General features: G+C 38.4%; 1 protein-coding gene across 8 annotated transcripts in view; it reads left to right on the top strand.

Moving 5' to 3' along the window:
• The window catches only part of GOLGA3 (golgin A3), a 35,738-nt gene extending 14,998 nt beyond the window's left edge, over positions 1-20,740 (top strand). For 7 of the 8 annotated variants that reach the window (XM_090062471.1, XM_090062472.1, XM_090062470.1 and 4 more), the window contains 14 exons: positions 616-984; positions 2,839-2,916; positions 4,009-4,272; positions 4,668-4,762; positions 6,628-6,844; positions 7,906-8,049; positions 8,614-8,811; positions 9,742-9,858; positions 10,264-10,403; positions 11,997-12,129; positions 12,361-12,483; positions 13,290-13,454; positions 15,645-15,805; positions 16,527-20,740. In XM_090062471.1, coding sequence (XP_089918597.1) covers positions 616-984; positions 2,839-2,916; positions 4,009-4,272; positions 4,668-4,762; positions 6,628-6,844; positions 7,906-8,049; positions 8,614-8,811; positions 9,742-9,858; positions 10,264-10,403; positions 11,997-12,129; positions 12,361-12,483; positions 13,290-13,454; positions 15,645-15,805; positions 16,527-16,734 — 2,412 coding nt within the window. In that variant the 3' untranslated portion in view covers positions 16,735-20,740. The other variant, XM_090062477.1, reaches the window with a different exon arrangement.
• The last annotated feature ends 2,001 nt before the right edge of the window (positions 20,741-22,741 follow it).

Genomic DNA, 22,741 nt, shown 5'->3' with positions numbered 1-22,741 from the left:
TTAGTGATGGAATTCTAAAAGAGCTACACAGTAGCAAAAGGTAGATTGATAGTGAATTGTGCAGACAGTATCTGGATATACAGAGGAAGTCCAGATCAGCTGAAATTTACCTTTCTAGATAGTAATTTTCCTGACCTAGAGTTTCACTTTACACCAGTGTTTGTGAAGGATTTAATGTTGTATTCCTGGGAGGTGTTATTCAGGATGGAACTAGACTGAGCCTGTGGTAGCTGATTTATGCTCTGGAAAAATGGCTAGGACTGTTGGCACTTTGTGCAGTTTATATCTCTGCCAGACACTTTTTCACCTTTTTTTAAATATCAATTTGAAAAACAAAAAGTTTTGTTTAGACTTCTAGAATTGTCAGCCTGGTCAGTTTGGCTCCGTAGCACTGTAGCTTTTGCATGGAATGACTCCAGCAATGATAAACAGAGCGAGTAAATTGAATATGTGTTTTGAAAAAAAGAAAAAAGCAGCAGCTTAGGAATCTGAGGATGACATCCAGCTACATGATGACTTCCTATTTTGTTTTAAAAAATTAATGCTTTTATAAAGTTAATTTCACAATTTAAAATTCATTCGGATCTTTTATTTTTCAAATATTTATCTCTTAAGTTGAAACTGACTTTGCATCAACGAGATCTGCAGCTTGAATCTTTACAGCAGGAGCATCTTGAGCTCATGAAGCAGCTTACCCTAACTCAAGAGAGATTGCATGCCAAAGACCAGTCCTTGAGTGACCTGCAAACAAGATATGATGAGCTGGAGGCCAGGCTAGAAGAGTTTCAAAGTGACACTTCTTCCAAGGATGACATGATCCAGTATTTGCAGAAAGAGAAGATTGTCCTTGAAGTAGCTCTGCAAACAGTGAAAGCAAGCAAAGAAGAACTTGATGAAGGGGCAAAACGCCTGGGAGAAGGTACAGAGGCAACATCAGAGATATTGGAACAACTGAGGCAAGAAATAGCTGTAAAATCTAGCCAGGTAATTGATTTCTAGTATTATTCTTTTACAAATAACAGATAAAATATATTGATATAGGCTTGTGGAGCAGCTGAATGACTAGAGCATAGCTCCATAGAAAGCATTTGTCATATACCCATAAACCTTGATTTATATATTGGGGTATATCCGTCAGTTTTTATAACTGCTTCGTGTAAGTTGAATAACCTTAATTTATTTTTCTATTACTGAATTAGAATTTTTACAGTATATATTTAGTATGTTTTATATCAGTTAACAGAACAGATGTTTTATATCTGTCTAATTCTTAATTCATGGAGTTTAAAAGGAACAGTTAAATTTTTGTGCCAGGATTTAATAGACTACGTTACTTCTTTATCAAGGAGCATGATGATTTCTCAAACCAGTTTTTCAAAATTGAACATTTTATATGAATTATACTGTTCCTTTTAAATTATGTTTAATGTGTTCTATTCATATTGTACTGTGGACTAAAGAACTTCCTCATGCATGTAGCTAACATTTGGTTGCTCCTTTTGGAATGCCTTAGTACTACTTTGTTTGAAATACTGTATTGGGTCTCATGTTTATACAGTTCTGTATGCTCACAGATTGATTCTCAGAATTCTTTGCTTGGTCACTGTACTACTTTACCAGATTAGATCTGCTTTCTACAGATGCTGCCATCATGCATTCTCTAATGCACAATGAATCTTTGACTGTTCCAAATTCTAGTTGCATAATCAGGTTTGTTCCATAACTTATCTAGAGCTGGGATCAGTGACCTTTAGCAGATCCAGGCTGGAGCTTGACTCTCTCTCCCCCATCTCTCCTCCTCCACTGCAGATACCGAGACCCAGACCCTCAACAGGGAGGGAAACAGAAATGACAGAGCAGCAGGCTCTGCAACAGGGGAGTGTCTTAGAGGGGATGAGCATAACAGTGCAGGTCCATGCCACCAATTTTTCTTCCTCCTCACTGTATTTGACCTTTTTGAAGGCCAAATCTGACCCACAGGCTTAAGGTTGCTGACCCCTGGTCTAGAGGAGTGAGGCTAACCTTTTTGGTGGGTGGGGCACACTAAATAATCTCACACCTTCCATGATCCCTTTCCTTTGTTTGATATACTGTCTCCTTCCTGGACCCAGCCCTGTCCTCCCTGCCCAATGTGCCACTGCTCTCTGCTTTATCTCTGATCTGCCACCTGTTATACGCAGTGGTTACCTGTGCCACTTGTGGCACTTATGCTGCTCTAGAGTATTGCACACTTCAGTGCCAGACGGAGAATATACGTTTGTATGAGAGGCTGGCCATGTCCCGGGCTTGGTATCCAACAATGGGATATTTTTTTGAACGATAATGAAGCAAGCTCTGAAATGTTGGTGTCAAAAGTACCTCGCTAACACATGCAATATAACTGTCTCTGTTACAAATCATCTCCATTTTATCTTGAGCATGTAAATATGAATTGGTATGATTCAGAGATATCATGTATATGTGATGGTATATTCAAAAGGGTTGGAGTGTTGTAGCCATGTTGATCCAGGAAATATGAGAGAAGCAAGGTATTTTTGCATGATGTATTTTATTGGTCTGTTGTAAAGTTGGGAGAGCTGTTAAACAAACTTTGGGGCACAAAGTGCCTTTCTTCAGGCTGCTTATGCAGCATTGGAGATTTGTTGTGTATGAACAGATTCAGAGTAAGAATAAACCAGATTATTTGGTTTGTAGTAGCATCACAATAACCCGTGAACATTCATGTTCTCATTAGATTATGCACTGTATATACATAACAAAAAAAAAAGGGAGTGGCTTTTTTTAAAGAACTTACAATGCAGTTAAAGCACCACATCTGCATTTTTTCCCTCTGAATAGGTGGAAAATCTGCAACAAGAAAGTGCCAGCTTGAAAAAGCAGACCCAAAAGGTAAAGGAACAGTTTCTGCAGCAGAAGGTAAGTGTACATGTAACTTTTTTGAAATTATGTTTAAAAATAAACAGCGTATGCATTACAGCAAAGGCATATGCTAGCAGTGCTGTTTTTCATAAGGAAGCATGAAGCCGCTAACCTGCTTAAACTGCAGGCCATTATGTCAAATGGAATGTTGTCACATTTCATTATGGGACTTGCGTAACTTGTGTAGTTTTTGATTTTTATGGGAATCAATATAAAATAAGACACACAAGTCAGTTCTTGTCCCAGGTAAACGTAAGTGTTTTGCCTTAAACAAAAGATCATAACAAAAGATCTCTCAAGTGCTTTTGCATTAGATGATATGCTTTGCAACAATAAAGAGAAACTTTTGAGTACTGTATTTAAATTGGTCTTGTAAAACTGTACTTGCATAGTCATTTAAAACAAATGTTTATTTCAGATTTTGTCTTGAATGTATGTGGAGTCTGATCCTGACTGATAACTTGAAGTCCTGTTGTGTCTTTCCCACTTGTAGCAGGACCATTAGCTTGCTGTTTAGTTACCTTATTAGTCCAACATCAAAGTTTGTTTTAACTTGTAAGCAGTGTGTTCAAGAAGGTAGATTTTTTAATACCAATCCTAATTGCAAAATATGGACAAGTATGTTTTGTGCCAGGACAGGTAAAATTCCTGATTATTTCGTAAGGCTAAGTACATTTTCTTTTATCTGGAAAATGGATAATATAATTCCAAAGATTATCTTTTTGAACTGTTGCTTCCTAATATAGTTCCATTTTTACAGGTGCTTGGGTTTTATCTTGCAGTCACCTACTAATTCTATGTAAAATACCTGTGAACCAGTTAAAAAAGTTGTGGAATATAGTACTGGCTTTTAAATCCATTGGCACAAAATGTTGAGAATCCCTTTTATATAATTCCTTAAAGGTAGACGTTTCAAAAGTTGCAGCAGGAAAGATTCTGTCCCCTTGAAGCTCTTTTGTTTTAATGTCCTTGATTGCTGCTCGTCTTGTGATATTTGAAAATTAAAGTATTGGTGTTTTTGATAAATCGTCTATTCTTTGAGCAACTGTGCTATGGGGAATGTCTCTGTAATTCTGTTTTGTGTGGTAGGTAATGGTGGAAGCTTATCGAAGAGATGCAAGTTCAAAGGACCAGCTGATTAGTGAACTGAAGGCTACAAAGAAAAGGCTGGACTCAGAAGTGAAAGACTTAAAACAAGAGTTACTAAAACTTCAGGTTGAAAAGCAGTCCACTGAGGTGGAGCATTCAAAACTACAAAAAGAAGTGACCCAGGTTCACCAGCAGATGGTGGAGTTGGAAAACCATCTTCATTTGGTGCAGAAAGAGCGGGATGACATGGAGGCACGTCTACAGGTGTGGACGATGCTGAAGTTAAAGTTGTAAAGAATATCATATTATATGTCACTAGTTTTACTGATTGCTGAAATGAGATGCAAGTTGTGGTAATGTGCAAGTTCTCATGTTTTAAGTTCTCTTAGGTAAAGAGAGAGAGATATTTTTGAGAATCAGTATACTATTATTTTGGTGACTTTTCTTTTTAAATATTCAGGTTAAACCAGAGCTTACCATAAATTGGTTGCCACATTATTTATATATATATATAATGTTTTCTTTACTGTTTTCTAACAGATTTCTTTACTGTTTTCTGGGACAATTTTTATATAGCAAACTAGAATATGAAAGTTTTGTGCTTAACACATTCTCCTTTTTTGTTCTTTTTCTTCCTTATTCTTCATCTTTCCCTCAAGTCTTTGCAGTTTGACAGGCAACAAATGACATCTCTGGCTGAGGCAAATGACTTATTAAAACTGCAGGTGGAACAAATGCAAGAAGAAGCTAAAAAGTAAGTTGGTTCTTTAGTACAGCCAGAATAATAGCATTCATCATTCCAAGTGTGCATTAGCATACTGTCCAAAAATTACAAATCGGTCTTTTCCCCACCCTATTGGGGAGTTAAATATTGAATTACCATTTTGGAAGTAAACAGACGTAGGCACAGAAGTTAACATGCCCAAAATTATGGAAGTTAGTGGGTTGGAACTTCTAAGTTCCAGGCTAAGACTTCTTTGACCCCCTCTAGCCTTAAAACGGTAACTGAACTAATGAAGTGACTCTATTTAATATAGAGTGTGAGTATTTCATAGGTGCCAACTTTGGGAAATATATATTTTATTTATCTTTCTGTGCCCTTTTTTTGTGTGCGTTCAGGAGTTGCTTTTTATTAAGTATCTATAGTATAAGTAGTTACATTGAGACGACAACCTTTTAACTGCCTATTTTTCTTCGTTGAAGTTAGTTTTGTGCAATACTGTGAAAGTATTTATTTTCCGTTTTTAGCTAAAATGCAGTAGAATTAATCTTAGCATTTAACTCTTAAGATGATTGCCAGTATTCTGTCTATAATACACTTTGCAATGCAACATATGCTGTGTAATATATACAGTATGTTAACATTCTGTTCATATTTCCTGGGATCAATCATGGTTTATGTTCCCTGATTTTTTTTCAGCTGCAACAGACTACAGCTCCAACTCTAAAAAAGCTAGCTAAACTTGAACTTTGAGATTAGGTTTTTAACTCTAAAATTTGTTATTCCTTCACTTGCCTGAGGAGAGAGTAATATAATATTTTCTTTGTTAGTTTTCCTAAGTCCAACTATGATCATTTGATACTACCATGACTTTTGTCAAGTATACTAGGAGGGGTGTTGAGGGATGGAGAGGGACATATTCAATGTTTACGTTTAGTCTCTGGATTGATCTTGGTATTATTAAAGGATAAATGTTAGTATAGTTCTGTATAACCCAGCAATGTAATTGGCAAGAGAAATAATAAGCCTTTTTCTAATAGATAAAGTATACTTTTAATCTGCAGTAAAGCTAGCATTGATCCAACACTGTTTGCTTTTACCTAATGTAAAAAATAGTTTATAACTTCAGAAAGCTGTAAGTGGCAAAGCAACCGGGGTATTTATTACTATGATACTTTAAAGTGTGGCATAAGGCAAGAGGCACCTGAAAGTATACTAGTGGCAAGTAAGTGCTTACCACAAGCGACATTTTGCAATTCATGTACATCTAAACAGTTGCAGCCAAAGGCTGAAGCATTAACTATATTCTTTCTGTAACATTTTAAACATCCACAAGAATTAAAGTGTTACCATGTTTGGATTGTGGCTTTAGCTGGGGTAGGGAATGTGAGTGGAAGGAGACTCTTGAGGGAGGAGATAGCAGCTCTAGAGAACTCGCCACAGTAGAAATACATTTCAGTTCCAGACAACATGACCCAGGTGCACATGGAAAAATAATTTTGCTAAAAGATTGACTCAGGAGTAGAAGGGTGTGTGTGTCCCGCCTCCAAGTCTCTTTAGTGATTTTGGACATTTTTGATGCACAACTGTGACCTCAAAAAGATTTTCCTGTCAGCAGAAAATAGCTTTATCTAATTTAAAAATGCTAGTTATGTGTAATTAACCAATTACCAGTGCCCCATAACATTAGAAATTTATGGTTTATCTGTTGAGAAAAGCTTTAATTTTTCTTAGATGATTTTTTATTGATCCTCTGTAACTATTTGGATATAATTTGTTTGTTGCAGACACTAGGTCCTTTCATTAAGGCATATTAATCTGGGAAGTTAATTTTTCAATATAGTTTTTCAGGAAGTTTTTTCAACTAGAAATTCTCACTTTTTGTTTTCTCATTCTAGGGCCATTACTGAACAGAAACAGAAAATGAAGCGCCTGGGTTCTGATCTGACTAGTGCCCAAAAAGAAATGAAAGCAAAACACAAAGCTTATGAGAATGCAGTTGGCATTCTTAGCCGCCGGCTGCAGGAAACCCTCACAGCAAAGGAATCTGCCGAAGCAGAGTTGAGCAAGCTAAAAGCACAGGTTATTGATGGAGGAAATAACCAAGTTTCCCAGGTTAGCAGAACGGACTATCACTGATTATTGCTAAATCCTTAAAGAGAAGGCTAAACTATGGTTTGTTTGTTAGGAAACGAAAACTTGTAATACAAACAGTTTTGGGGCATGATTGCATTTTACAAGATTTCATATTCTACTGAAAATCTTGTAAGCTTCATTATGTTTCATACATAAATTAATAACATGGATTGTTGTCAAACCTCCTGCAATGACTTAAAGTCAGTACTGCTGTAATTATAGTTCCTTTCAGTCTAAAATAAACTAGAAGCATGGGTTTCAAATCTACGCTAGTACAATAGTTGCAATACATTTCAGTTCAAGAATAATTCACTTAATCTTTTGCCTTTATTGCAGAAGCTATAAATTATTACTTAAATACTATATTTACAGTTTCCAGATCTGTATATCATGTGTCCATGGCTCAGCCAGGGCAAAATTGCCTTAACTAAAGCTGAGAATGGTTTGGGTTTATCTGAGTAAAATAAGACTACCTATTGGTCACGAACTTCAGAAGAAAGGTCTGTGTTAGCCATGAATCTGTGTCATCATTTAAGCAGTAATTACTTACTTAGGCAATATTTTCTTACTGTTCTGAAATGTAATAGACTATTTTAAAGATTACCTAACAATAGTTTTTCCTTGCCAAACACTTGCTTTATGCTGCCTCAAATCCCTCCTTAAATCCAACTATTTCTGGAGAGCCTTCAAAAGCTAAGCTTTTTGATGCTGTGCCAAAATTTTAGCTGCGACTGTGTCTGTCATTACCAGATATAACGTAGCTGAAGCCCCTGAGCAAAGACGTAATTTTATATTTGCATTCTGACTCCGGTATAGCATAAATAAGGGAATTAATTCATCGTTAAATAATTTCCATTAAGAAAAGTAAAAAATCTATTAATTGCAATAACATTTTTTTTCCTCCGAGTCAAACTGTTATCCATTAAGCAATAGAAGGCACTTTACTATCTGCCAGTGTAATAGACTTGGTAAAAAAGTAGTTGTCTCTTGGAGTAGCTGGGATGATTGACTGACCAGATTTCTGATGGTTTTACTTTTAGGAAAGGATTCAAGCTCTGGAGACAGAGTTGCAAGCTGTTAGCAGCAGTAAGACAATGCTGGAGAAAGAGCTGCAAGAAGTTATTTCACTTACCAGCCAGGAGCTGGAGGAATACAGAGAAAAAGTATTAGAACTTGAGGATGAGGTAATTGTTAAAGCTCTACCAGCAGCCCTAGGGAGGGAGGCGGAAAGAGATGATGATTTAGAATTGTAAATCTATTCAAACAGTGAAGTATGTTAAAAACTGGCATGGGGGAAGGTTCAGCCACACTTGGTAAACTTGGTGCAAGATACCCAATCTTTATGCCTTCCTTTGACCACTGGGAAACAAAGGAAATGAAATGAATGAAAGGTCTACATTAGAGACTGGTCAAATCTGGTCAAGAAATGTTAACTGTTGATGAGTCCAGTGAATTACCTATTGAAGTGAATAGGAGTCATGAGTGTTCATTGACTTCTGGAATCAGAAATTAATATGGCATGAGAAATGTTCAGTAAAGGCCACTGCTATTAGTATATCATTTCTTCTTTCCTTTTCCTGTTGAAAGCACTTGCACAGTCTTCTAGCTGACTTAATTTGTGTTAGAAACAAAAAAAAAAAATACAGATACACTTGAAATGACTTTTAAAAGTATCTGTTATTAAATTGCAGACTTTCCTACCATACGTAACGCAACAATGAGGTAACATTCTATTTTTTTTCCTTTAGCTTCAGGAATCTAGAGGCTTCAGGAGAAAGATAAAACGGCTTGAAGAAATAAACAAGAAGCTGGCCCTTGAGCTGGAACATGAGCGAGGAAAGCTCACAGGTCTTGGTCAGTCCAATGCTGCTTTGAGGCAGCACAACAGCATCCTAGAAACAGCACTAGCAAAAAGAGAGGCAGATCTGGTACAGCTGAATCTCCAGGTAGTTGGAGCATATGTAACTTTTTAGGGGAGAGAATATTTCCATTTTCAGAACTTAGCTATGTCCATAGATTTACATGAAAAGCAGATGTTTAAAGAAAATTCAGTGTATTTTCACCAGATTCAGGTTTCGGTGTGGTTTAGGATGAAAGAATAATACAGTCCCAAATGACTGATCAAAATATGATTTTTATACTGGGCTAAACTAAATGTTTTCAGTGAAAATAGTAATGGAAATCTGCAAAAACAAAGGTGGCAAATGTAACTGTTATCACTGACATATAAATGCCATACAAAGATCTGCTGATATCAGTGTCAATACTTTTACTTAGTCTTGCATCATTTACCAGAATATAGCCTCTCCCTGTCCTCCCCCCTCCACCGTAAAAAAAAAGTTTAACAACCTATACACATGCCTGTTAAAATGTAACCACCTGTGGGACAAGATGGCAGTTTGCAGGGAGAGTGACTATAATGATGAGAAGTGAAGATGTGCCAAGGACCCTCAGGTGCTGTCTTTCAAAAGTGCTGTGGGATCTGTAAAATACACAACAGAACAGGAAAGACCAACAAACAATACATTTCACACTGTTTAATTTGCCTAGCTTTTGAATGCTGTTACTTATGGAAAAGCTGGACCTTTCTGAACCATATTATGAATTCCCAGCATTTTTAATTCCCAATTAGCTAATACATTTTTGGAGTGTGGGGGTTCTGATGGCTTCGTCATCTGTTTCCATTTGTGGTTCTGAGAGTCTTTATGTGGTCCGTTTCCCCCATTTCAGGAGTCTGTCATGGCAATTATGCTTCCATATGAGGAAGATGTGATGGGAGTTCCCTTAAATGCACTGTTAATCTGTCAAAGCCAGGCTGAGAAATATGGAGGGAAGCATCCTGTAACTGCTAAATCCTGGTTTTGTGATTACTATAGGTTCAAGAAGTCCTGAAGCGTAAAGAGGAGGAGGATCAGCAAATGAAACAACTTATTCAAGCCTTACAGACTGCCTTAGAGAAAGAGAAGTCAAAAGTTAATGACCTCAAAGAACAGGTAAGCTTCCCCTTCGTTAATAGTAGATGATTTGAATTATAAATATTGGAAAGCAGTTTAAGTAAAAGTCAGGCATACAATCAGCTGCTACCTGCAGCCATCTTTTTTTTTGGGCCGGGGCAGTAGCATGCAAGCCCCTGGATGCATCTCGACTTATAACATGCCCTATATTAAGCAGTTATGAGCTACCAAAATGTTAGCAGGGGGCTCCCTTGAAACATTTTCATCAGAATTGGAATGATACGTACCTTTTCTTTGGGTAAAAGTATTCTCCTCTATCCAAAGGCACCTCAAAAGACCCAAGGTAAATTTAGTTGTTTTGTTACATTAATGAATCCAATGATAAAATCCTTCCTTTTCTCCTGAAATGCTGGATGAGGAAAAACTACCTGTTTGTTTTCATAGGTTGCAGCAGCTAAAGCAGATGCAGCACATAACCGTCGTCACTACAGAGCAGCTATCCTTGAACTGAATGAAATTAAGAAAGAGCTACAAGCCAAAGAACTGCTTGTCCAAGCCCTTCAGGCTGAAGCAGACAAACTGCAGTAAGTACATTGTGAGGTATATTTACGTTTGTCAGGACACAGTAAATAAAATGGTGACTGACTGAACAAAACATCTGAAAACTAACTGCTTGTAGAGTTGAATTTTTGATTTTGACTCTCTGGAATGGTTTTACTGAATTAGTCCTGGCTGAGTCCTTCACTGGGTACATGTGCATCCAGGTTGCAGAGAGAAACTCTTCTTCTACTATGTCTGAGTTGCATCTTATCACCTGCACTGCTTATGATTTTGACACACAACCCCTATTTGATAGGCTAAATGTGTTTCAGTGTCACACTCATGTGTGTTGCTCTTCTTTTTTTCATGTCCACCAGAAGTGCAATCTACGTGCAGAATGACCTTTTCAAGCATGTGAAGTATCAGTTAACTGTCAGGTTTTGTGAAATAGACAGTATTGTTGTACTATATGGGAATGTGAACTGATCGCTTCCTGCTGAACATACTGGTCGTTCAGCCTCAGAATCCAAGGGCTTAGGAGCTTGAAGCAGAAGGCTTCAGTGAAGCAGTTGGCTAGATTCTGAGCTCTTCAGAGTACATTTTTCAAAACTGGATGGCAAATCAATTTCTTAAAGTTTGTCTAAATGAAGACATGATAGTGCTTTAGTTATACCCAGGGACAAACCATCTACCTTAGTATGAATACAATGATATCAGTTACAGCATGTTTCTGTAGAAGTGTGGAATAAGTCACACTGACTGGAGCACTACATTATAGATGCTGTAGAAAGAAAAATCAGCACTAATCAAAATACTTAAATGCCTATTCTTCTTCCATACATCCGATGTAGATACAGAACAGTAATTATAATTTTACATTTAGGTAGTTGAGCCAGACAGTTGTCAGGAGCAGGGGAGTGTAGCTCTGTGATACCTCCTTCATATTTGTGGATCGGGCATTGAATCGTTGTATGTTTCGTGGTCTGTTTTGGGTGACCGCAGTTGCATGCTAGGGTTTTGAAATTTTTTCCATTTGTGCATCAGGTATCTGTGTCTCCCATGGTTTGTGAGGATATATATGGTTTAGAGTTGCCCGTGAGTGCCATGGGAGATCAGAGTGAGGGACCTTCTGCACTGGATCTATCACAAGATGTTTGTTTGGGACTTTGTGTCTATAAACTTCCTGTGCCTATACATGCCTGTAAAGTGCTGTGGCTAGACTTGTCTCAGAACTTCAGTACTGCAAGTAACAACAATATGGATGTCTGAATAAATCAAAATGGAAACTTTCTTCTTTTAAAATAGCCTATTGACTTTTGGTTTTGTTTCTCCTCTTTGACTGGGCTACTAACAGCTGTTTGATACATTTGTTAACAAGTACTTGGCTCAATATTGCTTTATCTCCTTTTAGCGAAATGCTGTTTGTGGCTAAAATAATGACATGAACATGCAGGCAAAGACTGCCAAAGATGCAACTTGCCAGACTGGATTGCTGATTTTCTTAGCTGGAGCTTCAGGTTGATAACTTGTACCACTTTGCTTCTAAATATCTTATTTTATTAACTATGTCTTCTGTTGTAAAGAGAGATGCCTAATGGTTCTTGTCTGTATTCTTGTTTTTGCCATTTCTGACCTAGGGCTGAGGATGAGAAACATTCCCAGGAAGTGTCACAGTTTCAGCAAGAATTGGCAGAAGCCCAGTCTCAGCTTCAGCTTCTGCAGAAACAGCTGGATGAGCAACTTAATAAACAACCTGTAGTAAACCAAGAGGTAAAACTTTGTAGTCAACTCTAACTTCTTTCACCCATAGTTAATGTATCTTATTTAGTATAATCCTCAAAAGGCCTAATTAAATCCTCCAACAGTATTTGCATTTGTGTTAACAGATTTGCTAAAAAATAGAAAATATCTGCAACGTAGGTAACAAAATAGCTTAAATTTTCTGATTGATTGGTCTTGTAGTTAATTTTAGGTGTATCCCAAAACTTTTTTTTTCTGTAGGTTGAAGACCTCAAGTGGGAGGTAGAACAGAAGGAAAGAGAAATTCAAACACTAAAGCAACAGTCGGATATGACTGAACAGCGCAGTCAAAAGGAGTTAGAAGGAATGCAGCTGGTACTGCAGGTAATTGAGCTGACCTGCATGATTCTGAGGGACAGGGGCTTTCAATGAAGAGTAAAGTAATAGTAGAGGAGATTCTTAAGAGGATATTCAAAAGGGACCTTGTAAAGTTTAAAAAGAAAGTATTATACAAATGTCAAGCATAAAACTAGATGATTTAAAACTAAGAGGTTTTGTGTGTTATTGATTTCAGTTTCACTATTCTTTTTTCTGTTTATATGACACCCACTTTGGACTCATAAAATAGGTTAGTTGCTCTTAAGTTACTTCCTAGACACAACTGTTGTGCTTGCAAAAACAATGGAATGTATGTGGGTGTGTTTAGTTTCTATCAAAATTGAAGAAAATGATGGAAACATTCTTCATTAATGTTGGATGTGTCAACTTTAGGTTAATATAACCTGACAGTGTTCTTTCAAGAAATAATGCACTGGTAAATTATTAAATGAATTACTTGGATGTGGACATGGTGTAGGACTTCTAATTAATAGTTAAAATGATGCAAATATCTATCACTGTTGAGAGGAGCAGGAATATGCTATTTAAATGTCCCATAACTGACTCTCTTCCAAAGTAAATTATTTTTAAGGTTGATAATAATGGCCCAAACTACAGAGGCATCTGCTTTTTTTAAAAAATGTATCAAGAAATTGAAAAAATGTAATAGAATATCTAAAACCCCTGCATAAATAACTTGTAGTTTTCTGCCACTTAAACTTGGACCCTGTAACTGCTCAGCTGTACGTTTTCACTTTTATTCCCTCATAACGTTTTCTTAAGGTTTAAAAAAAACCCTTTTTTTAAAACAGAATATCAAGACTGAGCTGGAGATGGTACGGGAAGATCTGTCAATGACTCAGAAGGACAAGTTCATGCTTCAGGCTAAAGTGACTGAACTGAAGAATAGCATGAAGAGTCTGCTGCAGCAGAATCAGCAGCTGAAGATGGATCTGAAGCATGGGAAGATAAAGAAGGTACTTAAGTAGTAAAAAGGACTTTCTCTTAGAATAATCAGATGTGCTGTGGAAACAGTCTTCTACAGCATAACCTTGTGAGGATCCTGGTATGACCATGCTAGATTAACAGTTAAGGGATAGTGGTTCTCTGTTTTAAAAAATAAATCCTTAAAGAATTTTCTGGCTGCAAAACAAACAAAGCAATGTGGAGTATATGCCTTTTAAACAGAATGTCTTTCTATGCATTTGCAACGTGTTTATGGCTGTGATTTTGGCGTGGTAACTTTTAGTGAATTTCACATTAGAGGTACAGGTGAAAAAAAGCAGCTTTTGCAGGGAAGTTACTAGTTTTAATAATCTTTACAATTCCAGTGTACGTGACAGTTAGTAGGGAAATGTATTTGTTGCAGTTATTGTCTTGTGAGACTTGTAGTTTTAGAGAATTAATGCCTCCATTCTTTCCGATAGGTAAGCATCCCTCTCTAAATGTGTAGCAGTCTGCATTTTAAGACTAACATGGTTGTGTGCATGTTTTAGGGAACATAGGGTAATTATATAAATACATATGAAGTAAAAAAAATCCATCAAATTGAATATGTGGTTGCATTCACTGATGAGATTCAGTTTCTTCAAATTAATGGCTTCTGTGACTGCCATAACAAAGTCATAGCCTTAATGATACGTCATTCACATGTTTCTTCAATTAAATAAGCCACAAGTCTTTTTCTTTCTCTCCTTTGCAAAAAACAAACAAGAGCTATGTGATGGACAATGGATAAATCTTTTGTTTTTAAATCTGTCTTTAAAGGTGCATATCCTGCCTATTCAAGTTGTTTCTGGTGTCTTTAATATTTTTACCCAAGAATTAACTTCAAATAGTGTCTTTATTGGATTCCTTGTTTAGCACCTGGAAACAGAGAAAATGTCTGTAACTCCCCAGCTCTGTTTATAGACCCAGTAGCTAGCTTAAAGATTTCCCTTACTAAATCTTCTTCTAATCTTTCTGTACTTGAAGTAGAACATATTTCATTCTAAGGACCCTAGTAAGGGGTCTTATAGATTACTGATCAGAATTTATGAGTTGTGCCTTCAGCATAACCCAGAATGCTCAGAAAGGTATACTTTTGACCACATATGTTCTTTTTGGCTGCATTGTCCTTTTTTATAACCATCTTTCTGTATAGCTAAGCCTGCTGTGAAGCCAGTATGTTGAACCCCTTACTGCAGGGGTGCTCAGCCTCCAACCCACAAGCCAGATTTGGCCTGCAGGAGTGTGCTTGGGTCCAAAACGTTGACAGCAGGGGAGTGGTGGCAGCAACTGCTGCTCCCTTGCTGCCAGGTTCCTGAACGTGTGGGGAGTGTGCAAAAGTCCTGATGTGAACACACTGAGGCCGGCTGAAGGTGGTGTGGACCCAGTCCTACAGCTTGGGGCCCCGGGATACATGAGGGCTGATCCAGTCCACAGACTGGCCTCAAACCACTTATCTGGCCCATGGCAGCAAAAAATTGAGTGTTACTGCCTTGCTGTATTATTTGCCTTTTTGCTGGTCCATTAATACTGTGAGAGGTTTTTTTTTTGGTCATATCCTGTTCTTGTTACCAGTATATAAAGCCAGAAAAGAAACTGAGCACCAAGCCTACTGGTCTAGACATAAGTACTGGTTTACTTACAAGTCTGGATGACAGGTAGGACTGCTTAAGGCCAGGGGTATTTAACTCTAGGCTTATGGAACCATGTCATTTGGTTCATGGTGCTCCCCAAAGGTCTGGAAATTTGTGGTGGGGGACTGATGGCAGCATTAGCTGCTGTACCCTTGCTGTTAAATTCCCGCAGCCATGGGGAAGCCCCTCTGGTTGGATATTGCAGCCCTGCATGCCAGATGGTGCCAGTACATGGCTGGTTCTAGGTGCATGGGATTGGGCTAGCATGCCACCAGATTGAACTCATGGACTGATTGTACGTGCTGATCCTGCATGGGATCCAACCTACAGTCCAACCCTTCACCACACATGCAGCCTGTGGGGCCAGAGTGTTGAGCGCTACTGCTTTATGCAGTTGTGTTGTGCTACTTCTCCCAGCCTTCACCATTGTTCTGAGCTGTTTTTCAGTGTGGATACATACTATATACACTCTTTATATCTGTTCTTATATAGTAACAGTCGAGTTGAGGAAGGTGGTTTGTTCCATTTTTTTCCCCCTTTTAACAGAGGAAGGAACTGAAAGGAGAGACTAATTCAAATCCTGTGACGCCAGTGAAGATTCCCGATTGTCCTGTCCCTGCTGCATTGCTGGAAGAGCTGTTGAAACCTCCAACAGCTGTGAGCAAAGAACCTTTAAAAAACCTGAACAGCTGTCTTCAGCAATTGAAGTATGACCCATTCTTTAAATCATGTATTATGTAATTTAAAAAATATTTGAACAAGTGTGCTTCCAATCTAAACAAAAGCAGTAGACATTTTAAAAGGAATTTTCTTTCCTACACAGCTCTCACTAGCACAGTGCTATGCATATCAGTATCTGCTATAGCACTGGAGGTATTCAGAGCACTTTGCAGTACGCAAGATGTATTGAACAGAAGCCTTGTCTCTAGATAGCTTACACTCTTAATGCACAAATTGGTACAATGCAGAACAAGCAACCAAAGCAGGATTTATGTATTTTTCCTTCTGAAATGGAATTCCTTATGTAGCAGGGGAAGATACTTGGCAGTATCGCCTTGCCGTATGAACACAGTTGCAGTCCAGGCAGCATTGGTCATTATGGAAATGGAAATTTTCATTTCTGTAACTTTTTTTCATTTGTCTTCCTGCAACACTCCAAGTGAGATGTACTGCTAAAGCTGCCAAAATCCCCTCTGCTTTTGAGCTAAATATGTCCTGTAGAAGTTGCTTCTAGCCCAGGAACAAGTCCTGTATTTCTTGCAAAATTAATTCTCCTGTATGCACTACCTTGTGTTTCCATGTGGCTTCAGAGAACCTCAGATGGGTATCAGATGTCAGAAATGATTTGAAATAAATTAGTTGGTGTTTAATAATGCCTCGCCAGGTTTTCAGCTGATAAGTCTTTCCTTTTTTTCTTCTTTTCAAAAGGCAAGAAATGGATAGCCTTCAGCGCCAAATGGAGGAACACACTATTATAGTACATGAATCAATGTCTTCATGGACTCAGATTGAAGGGCAGTTAATGGACCTTACTGCTATCTGTCCCACAGCTGCATCAAGTGAGCAGGACATTCCTGTTGTTGACAGACAGGAACAGAATCATAATGCTGGTGACAAGGAAGCAATGAAACAATGACCTCCTCTCCTCACTGGTTTTTTGCTTCACAACTGCTTTAAGTGTGTAAAAGAACCTCTATTTATTTGTTGTATTTTTAATGGAATTCAGATTTCTGCTTTTGTGTTCAACAGCAACAACAACAAAAAAGAAAAGAAAAATTTCAGAAGGACTGGCAAAGCATTTATTGCACAGTGCTGTATTGAGGGGTTCCTATAAACTCATTCACCTCACTGAAGTAATGAAACTTGGAGAGTGGAGGGTGGGGAAGGAACAAATGATGAAGTCTAAGGAGCAATCCAGAGGAAGGATTGAAAATATTTATTTATGAATTATAACTAGAGAGAGGCCAAGAAGACAGTGTTCTAGATCTGCATCTGTTTAATTGGGCGTCCTGCACTCTTGCAACATCAGATTTTCCCAAGTTTTCTGCCGTCTTGGGCTGCATTTACATTACATCTGGAAAAGTAATAATTTCCTTCCATTTCCAACTCTGAATACTTTGAAAATTAGATTGCAGGTGTCTGGGTTTAAGATTTTGTCTGAACCTATCTCTAATTATGAAAAACAGCTTTGAGCTTTGCTAAAGGAAAAAGGCTTCAAAATATGATCGGTGCAGGCCAGTTATTAACTGACAAATCTGCCCAGGATGTTTTCTGGAGTGTGGTGATTGCCTTCTTGCAGTACAGGCCAGTAAGAAGCTTTGCTTCACTGCACATACATACTTTTTTTCTTTGCACCTTTTTGGTTAGGTTTTGAAGTAGACATACCTGATAAAGGTCTGTATATACATATGAAAAATCATAATTTCCTGACCTAAAGTATCAGTTTTAATATTTGAATATACTTATATACTATAAGTTGGGATTGACCTGGGTTTTTTGTTACTTATTATTTTAATGTTACATTTAAGTTTGCTGTTGGACAATATTGTACATAAGGCTTAGGGAAACTAGCCCCAAAGCCAGAACTTTTAGAAATTTAATTATTTCACTGGTATCTTTCAAAGACAAAAATGATAACGCCTATAAAATTTATTTTTTTTATTAGCTTTATCTTCCCCTTCCCTTTCTTGTTTTGTTCCCAGTGTGTGCACATTGTTCATGAGTGGGAGTGCTGGCACTACTGTGACCTCTTCTGCAGAGGCACCTTGTTTTATCTAATGCAGTGTTACTGAAGCAACCTGCCTTTAGATACTTTTTTGGCTGGTCCCATCCATGCTATATTATAGTACAGTGAAAGGGTCCTCCCCTTCCTCCTTATTCTTACATCAGCATAGACACATTTTTTGCCTACTGTACACTTGGAATCATGGTGTAGCACATGAGAGACTTACACTTAGAAGAATGAATGGATGGTCCCAAGTGAGTGTACTGTTGTTTTTGTTGAAAGTGAGGAAGATAAGATCAGGTATGTTCTTTTATGTTGGATTTTTTTTTTTTGTCAGTTAGTACAGGTGGATTAAACATGGATAGGGTTCTCTTCAAACAAGATTTATTCAAAAAAAATTAGATGTATGCCTACACAGAAAAATTATCCTCACCTCTCTTTGTTAGGTGTTCCAGTTCTATCTCATTTGAGGGGATTGGCTTTGGGCAGCTGCTTTAGAAACAAAGAACCCTGCCTTTAAAGTTTTGCAGTTCTGTTGATCAAGTTCTAAGCCAACTAAATAGTGTGCGCTTACAACAGTGTCTAAACTGACTAATGGTGGTATTCCACTACCATAAGGTCAGGTAGGACCGACCTTAAAGATTAAAGTCACGTGTTTCAGGTTTGAGAGGAAATGAATGGATTTAGTGTGGCATTAGGTGCCCCTCATTAGGATTTCTGAACCGTTTAAAAACATCAAAAGCTTTACTGACTAGCCCAGATGTGCTAATGTTTATATACTACTAAAGTCTACTTCACAGAGTAATGGTACTGATTAATTTTGCTGCTGTTCATGTTCTTGAAGTTGCCTGTATATTATGCTCTAAGAGGAAAAAAGATAGTGTATTGTTAATTGAAAAAGTTAAAACTACATAAAGAATAATATATTCAGTGCAAAAATTATATATCAAGTGTTCAGGTTTTTAAATAAAATACCATTTGTGCGGGGTTAATGCTTGCTGTTTATTTTGATAAATCATTAACTACAGGTAAGAATTTGTTAAGTTTTAATTTGTGAGCTTGGCAACATTTGTAAGACATTTTATCTGGGATCAAAAAAGGCAGAACTGTAACAAACATTCATAGTTCTTCAGAATGCCTGTCTCTCTCACTATTATACTAGTAACTGTAATGCAATCCTGTTTCAGGTCAGTGCTGCATCTTGTTAGTTCTTTACAAGACACCTGGGTGCGTATTTGATACAGCATCATAGCCTTAAATGTACAGTTTTCCTCTGACAGGAAGAGATTGTTAAGATAGGGGATGTATTAGTTATATGAGAACTGATTTCTTCTTTACCCCACTCCTCATCTGTGTCTGAGAGTACTCAGTTTCCTCATCAGGACCCTTATCATAACCATACTTCTTTTTCTCTTTGTATCTATCACCTGTTATAAAATCAAATACAAAACACCATCTTCTGACCAAAGAACAGTGGATGAAACCTGAGGACCTAATTACATGAGAGATTGAGTACAGCCAAGGCTTACTAAAATAACAGGAGTTGTGGGAAGTCAACAGCTCCTGCAGGTGCTCCACAAATGATTAGGCCTTTCCCTTGTAGCCCAGCAACTCTCTTCCTTAATTATTCTGTAAGGTGGTCGTTTGTGTGTTTATTTAAAAGAATTCTCCTTTTTACCCTGGGATGCTAAGTATGTTCTCTCTACAGCAGTCTCCTAAGAGTAGGTGTGGGGAAAAAACTTGGTTCCTTCTTTGAAACAGCCCCATTAAGAGGAAAATCAGTGCCTCATTTAACATTGATGTGCTTTTAGAATTGTTTTCAGTAGTGGAATGTATTTTGTAAATCTTTTTCCCACTCTGGTAGTTGCAACCTTTCCAAATCATCTGGAAGAAAGAGAAATTAATGTTGTTGTACTGTAAGAATACTTTAAGTGATAAATGTTGGTAGAGGCTGCAGCACTCCTTTATAAAACAGTGTTGCTTTTTGGAAGACACTTAAAACAGCTGTGCATTAAACTGACTTTGGAAAGAAATTAGTTACCGAGTCTACTATTGCTAACTGTTGCACGAAGCTCAATTCCACTGTCTTCCAGGTTGCTTGGAAATTTTTATATCTCGTGTTAGGTCAAGTCAGTCCTTCCATTTCTTGCGCAGAGGGTCTGATACCATATTCTTCAATCAGGCAACATCCCTGTTGAAATCAGTAGGTGTTCCACGTATGTAAGGATTAAAAATGTGTGCTCAGAATGGAAATTTTAGTGCACATATCTTTATGTATGTGAAATATAATAATGTGGGTGTTTAAATAGAGTTAGTTAAGCCATCCCTTAGATGCATTACTGATGATTATTCTTGGCAATTTAAATGAGACTCTAGATGGCATCCTCACTACTTGTCTAAGCAATGCACAAGCTGTGAGGCGTGTTATCTTAATTTTGGCAATGCAATGTCAAATTTTGCCTGTCATGTGTATTGTGACCATAAAGCTTTTTTTTATGGTTCTGTGTTTTTCCTGAGAAAGCAGAGACAGTCTCAAGAAGCCATTAATGCTATTCAGCTGGAAGATGGTCACACTTGATTTCCAATAAAACAGATAGCTTCAGCCCTAGAAAGTTCTCTCAACTAAGAGCAGCCTTGTCCATTACAGATGCCCAGATTTCTTATGTTCCGAGTACTGTAAAAGTTAAACTGTCATGTTTTATACATGGTTTTCAATATTCTAACATCTAATCAAATGGTGAAGTATAAGGACAAAAAGGTAATCATTTCATAATGGTTTTGAAGTGAGAAACCAGGGGATAAAGGAGTTATGTACAACTAAAGATTCTGACCTTACAAAGCATGTTAATTAAAAAATGAATAAATTGTGTATAGGAATTCCTTTAAACATTTTGTGCAATAAACTATTTTTGGTAAAGGCCTCTGTGTTGTTTTTACTTTGATAACAACTTTTGTATCTTGGCAGCAAACTTTGTACTTTGTTTTTACATTTCACATTTCATAGATTTCATAGACATTAGGGCTGGAAGGGACTTCGGAAGAATGAGTCCAGCCCCCTGACCAAAGGGCAGGAAGTCAGCTGGGGTCATAGGATCCCTCCAGTTTGCTCCTGAAGGTGTTCGATGTAGGTACTTGAACCACCTCTGATGGCAGGCTGTTCCAGACCTTGGGGACTTGGGCGGTAAAGAAATTCTTCCTTATGTCCAGCCTGAAATGGTCTTGCAGTGGTTTATGATCATTCGACCTCATCATCCCTTGGGGTACTCTGATGAACAAACATTCCCCCAGATCCCAGTGGTCACCCCGATAAACTTATAGGTGGCCATCAGATCACCCCTGAGCCTATACTTTTCCAGGCTAAAGAGTCCCATGGCTCTCAGCCTGTCGTCGTAAGGTCCGTTTTCCTGACCTCTGATTGTGCACGTGGCTCTTCTCTGGATTCTCAAGCTTCTTCACATCCTTTTTGAATTGTGGAGCCCAAAACTGGATGCAGTACTCCAGCTGTGGTCTCACCAAGGCCGAGTACAAGGGGAGAATGACGTCCTGGGATTTGCTTGAGAAGCATCTATGGATACAAGCCAGTGTTTTGATCGTTTTAGTAGCCGCAGCATCACATTGCAGGCTCACATTCATCTTGTGGTCAATGATGACCCCTCAAGTCTCTTTCTTCTGTAGTGCTAGCCAGCGTAGCACTGCTGAGCCTATAAGGATGCTGCAGATTTTTCCTCCCAAGATGGAGAACCTTGCATTTTTCATTGTTAAACACCATCAGGTTTTCATCTGCCCATTTGCTGAGCCTGTCCAGGTCAGCCTAGATCACCCTGTTTTCTGGTGTGGATGCTTTGCCCCAAAGTTTGGTGTCATCAGTGAACTTGGCTAGTTCGCTTCTGACTGCAATGTCCACATCATTAATGAAGATGTTGAACAATATGGGTCCAAGGACAGAGCCTTGGGGGACCCCACTGGTCACAGGACACCATGATGATTGACTTCCATCAATTACTACCCCCTGGGTCCGACCACGGAGCCAATTTCCCAGACAGCGGATCATGGTGGACCCAAAGCCACAACTGGCCAGTTTCGCCAAGAAGTGATCATGGGATACCAGATCAAAGGCTTTTTTGAAGTCAAAAGATATATGACCTCAATCTCTTCTCCCTGGTCCACGTGATAGGTCACCTGGTCATAGAAGGAAATGAGATTGGTCAAACAAGACCTACCCGCAACAAACCCGTGCTGACTATCCCTTAGGATGTTAGCCTGGGCCAGTCCATCAAGGATGGCCTCCTTAATAAACTTTTCTAAGATCTTCCCCAGGATAGAAGTCAGGCTGATGGGCCTATAGTTATCCAGATCCATTTTCCTCCCTTTCTTGAAGATAAGCATCACATTGGCCTTCTTCCAGTCTTCGGGCACTACACCAGAGCACCAGAAGTCCTCAAAGTTCTGTGCTAGAGGCTGGGCTATAATGCTTGCCAGCTCCTTGAGTACCCTGGGGTGTAGATTGTCAGGGCCGGCTGACTTGAAGGTATCCAGCTTCTCAAGGTGTTCCTTCACAAGGTCAGCATTAATGGAGGGCAGGGGATCTCCCTCACTCAGACTGCCCTGTCCTGTAGCGGGCATGGGCGTCCTATGGGACCAATGAAAGACTTATGCAAAGTACCCATTTAATAGGTTGGCTTTTTCCTGGGCGTCAGTTGTCAGTTGCCCCATCTGGTTCAGCAGGGGTCCAAGTTCTCCTTGCTTTTCCTCCGGCTCCCCATATATCTGAAAAAAGACTTTTTATTGTCCTTGATGCTCAAAACTAGTTGGAGTTCAGTTGCAGCCCTGGCTTTCCTGGCTTGCTCCCTGTAAGACCGGACCAGGGCAGAATAATCCTCCTTGGAGGCGAATTCCATCCTCCATCCTTTATAGGCCT

This window comes from Crocodylus siamensis, chromosome 9, assembly GCF_052110815.1.
Source record: "Crocodylus siamensis isolate JL-2025a chromosome 9, ASM5211081v1, whole genome shotgun sequence".
NCBI lineage: Eukaryota > Metazoa > Chordata > Crocodylia > Crocodylidae > Crocodylus > Crocodylus siamensis.
The sequence above is the reverse complement of the archived record's forward strand: the minus strand, read 5'-3'. Positions and strand labels throughout refer to the sequence as shown.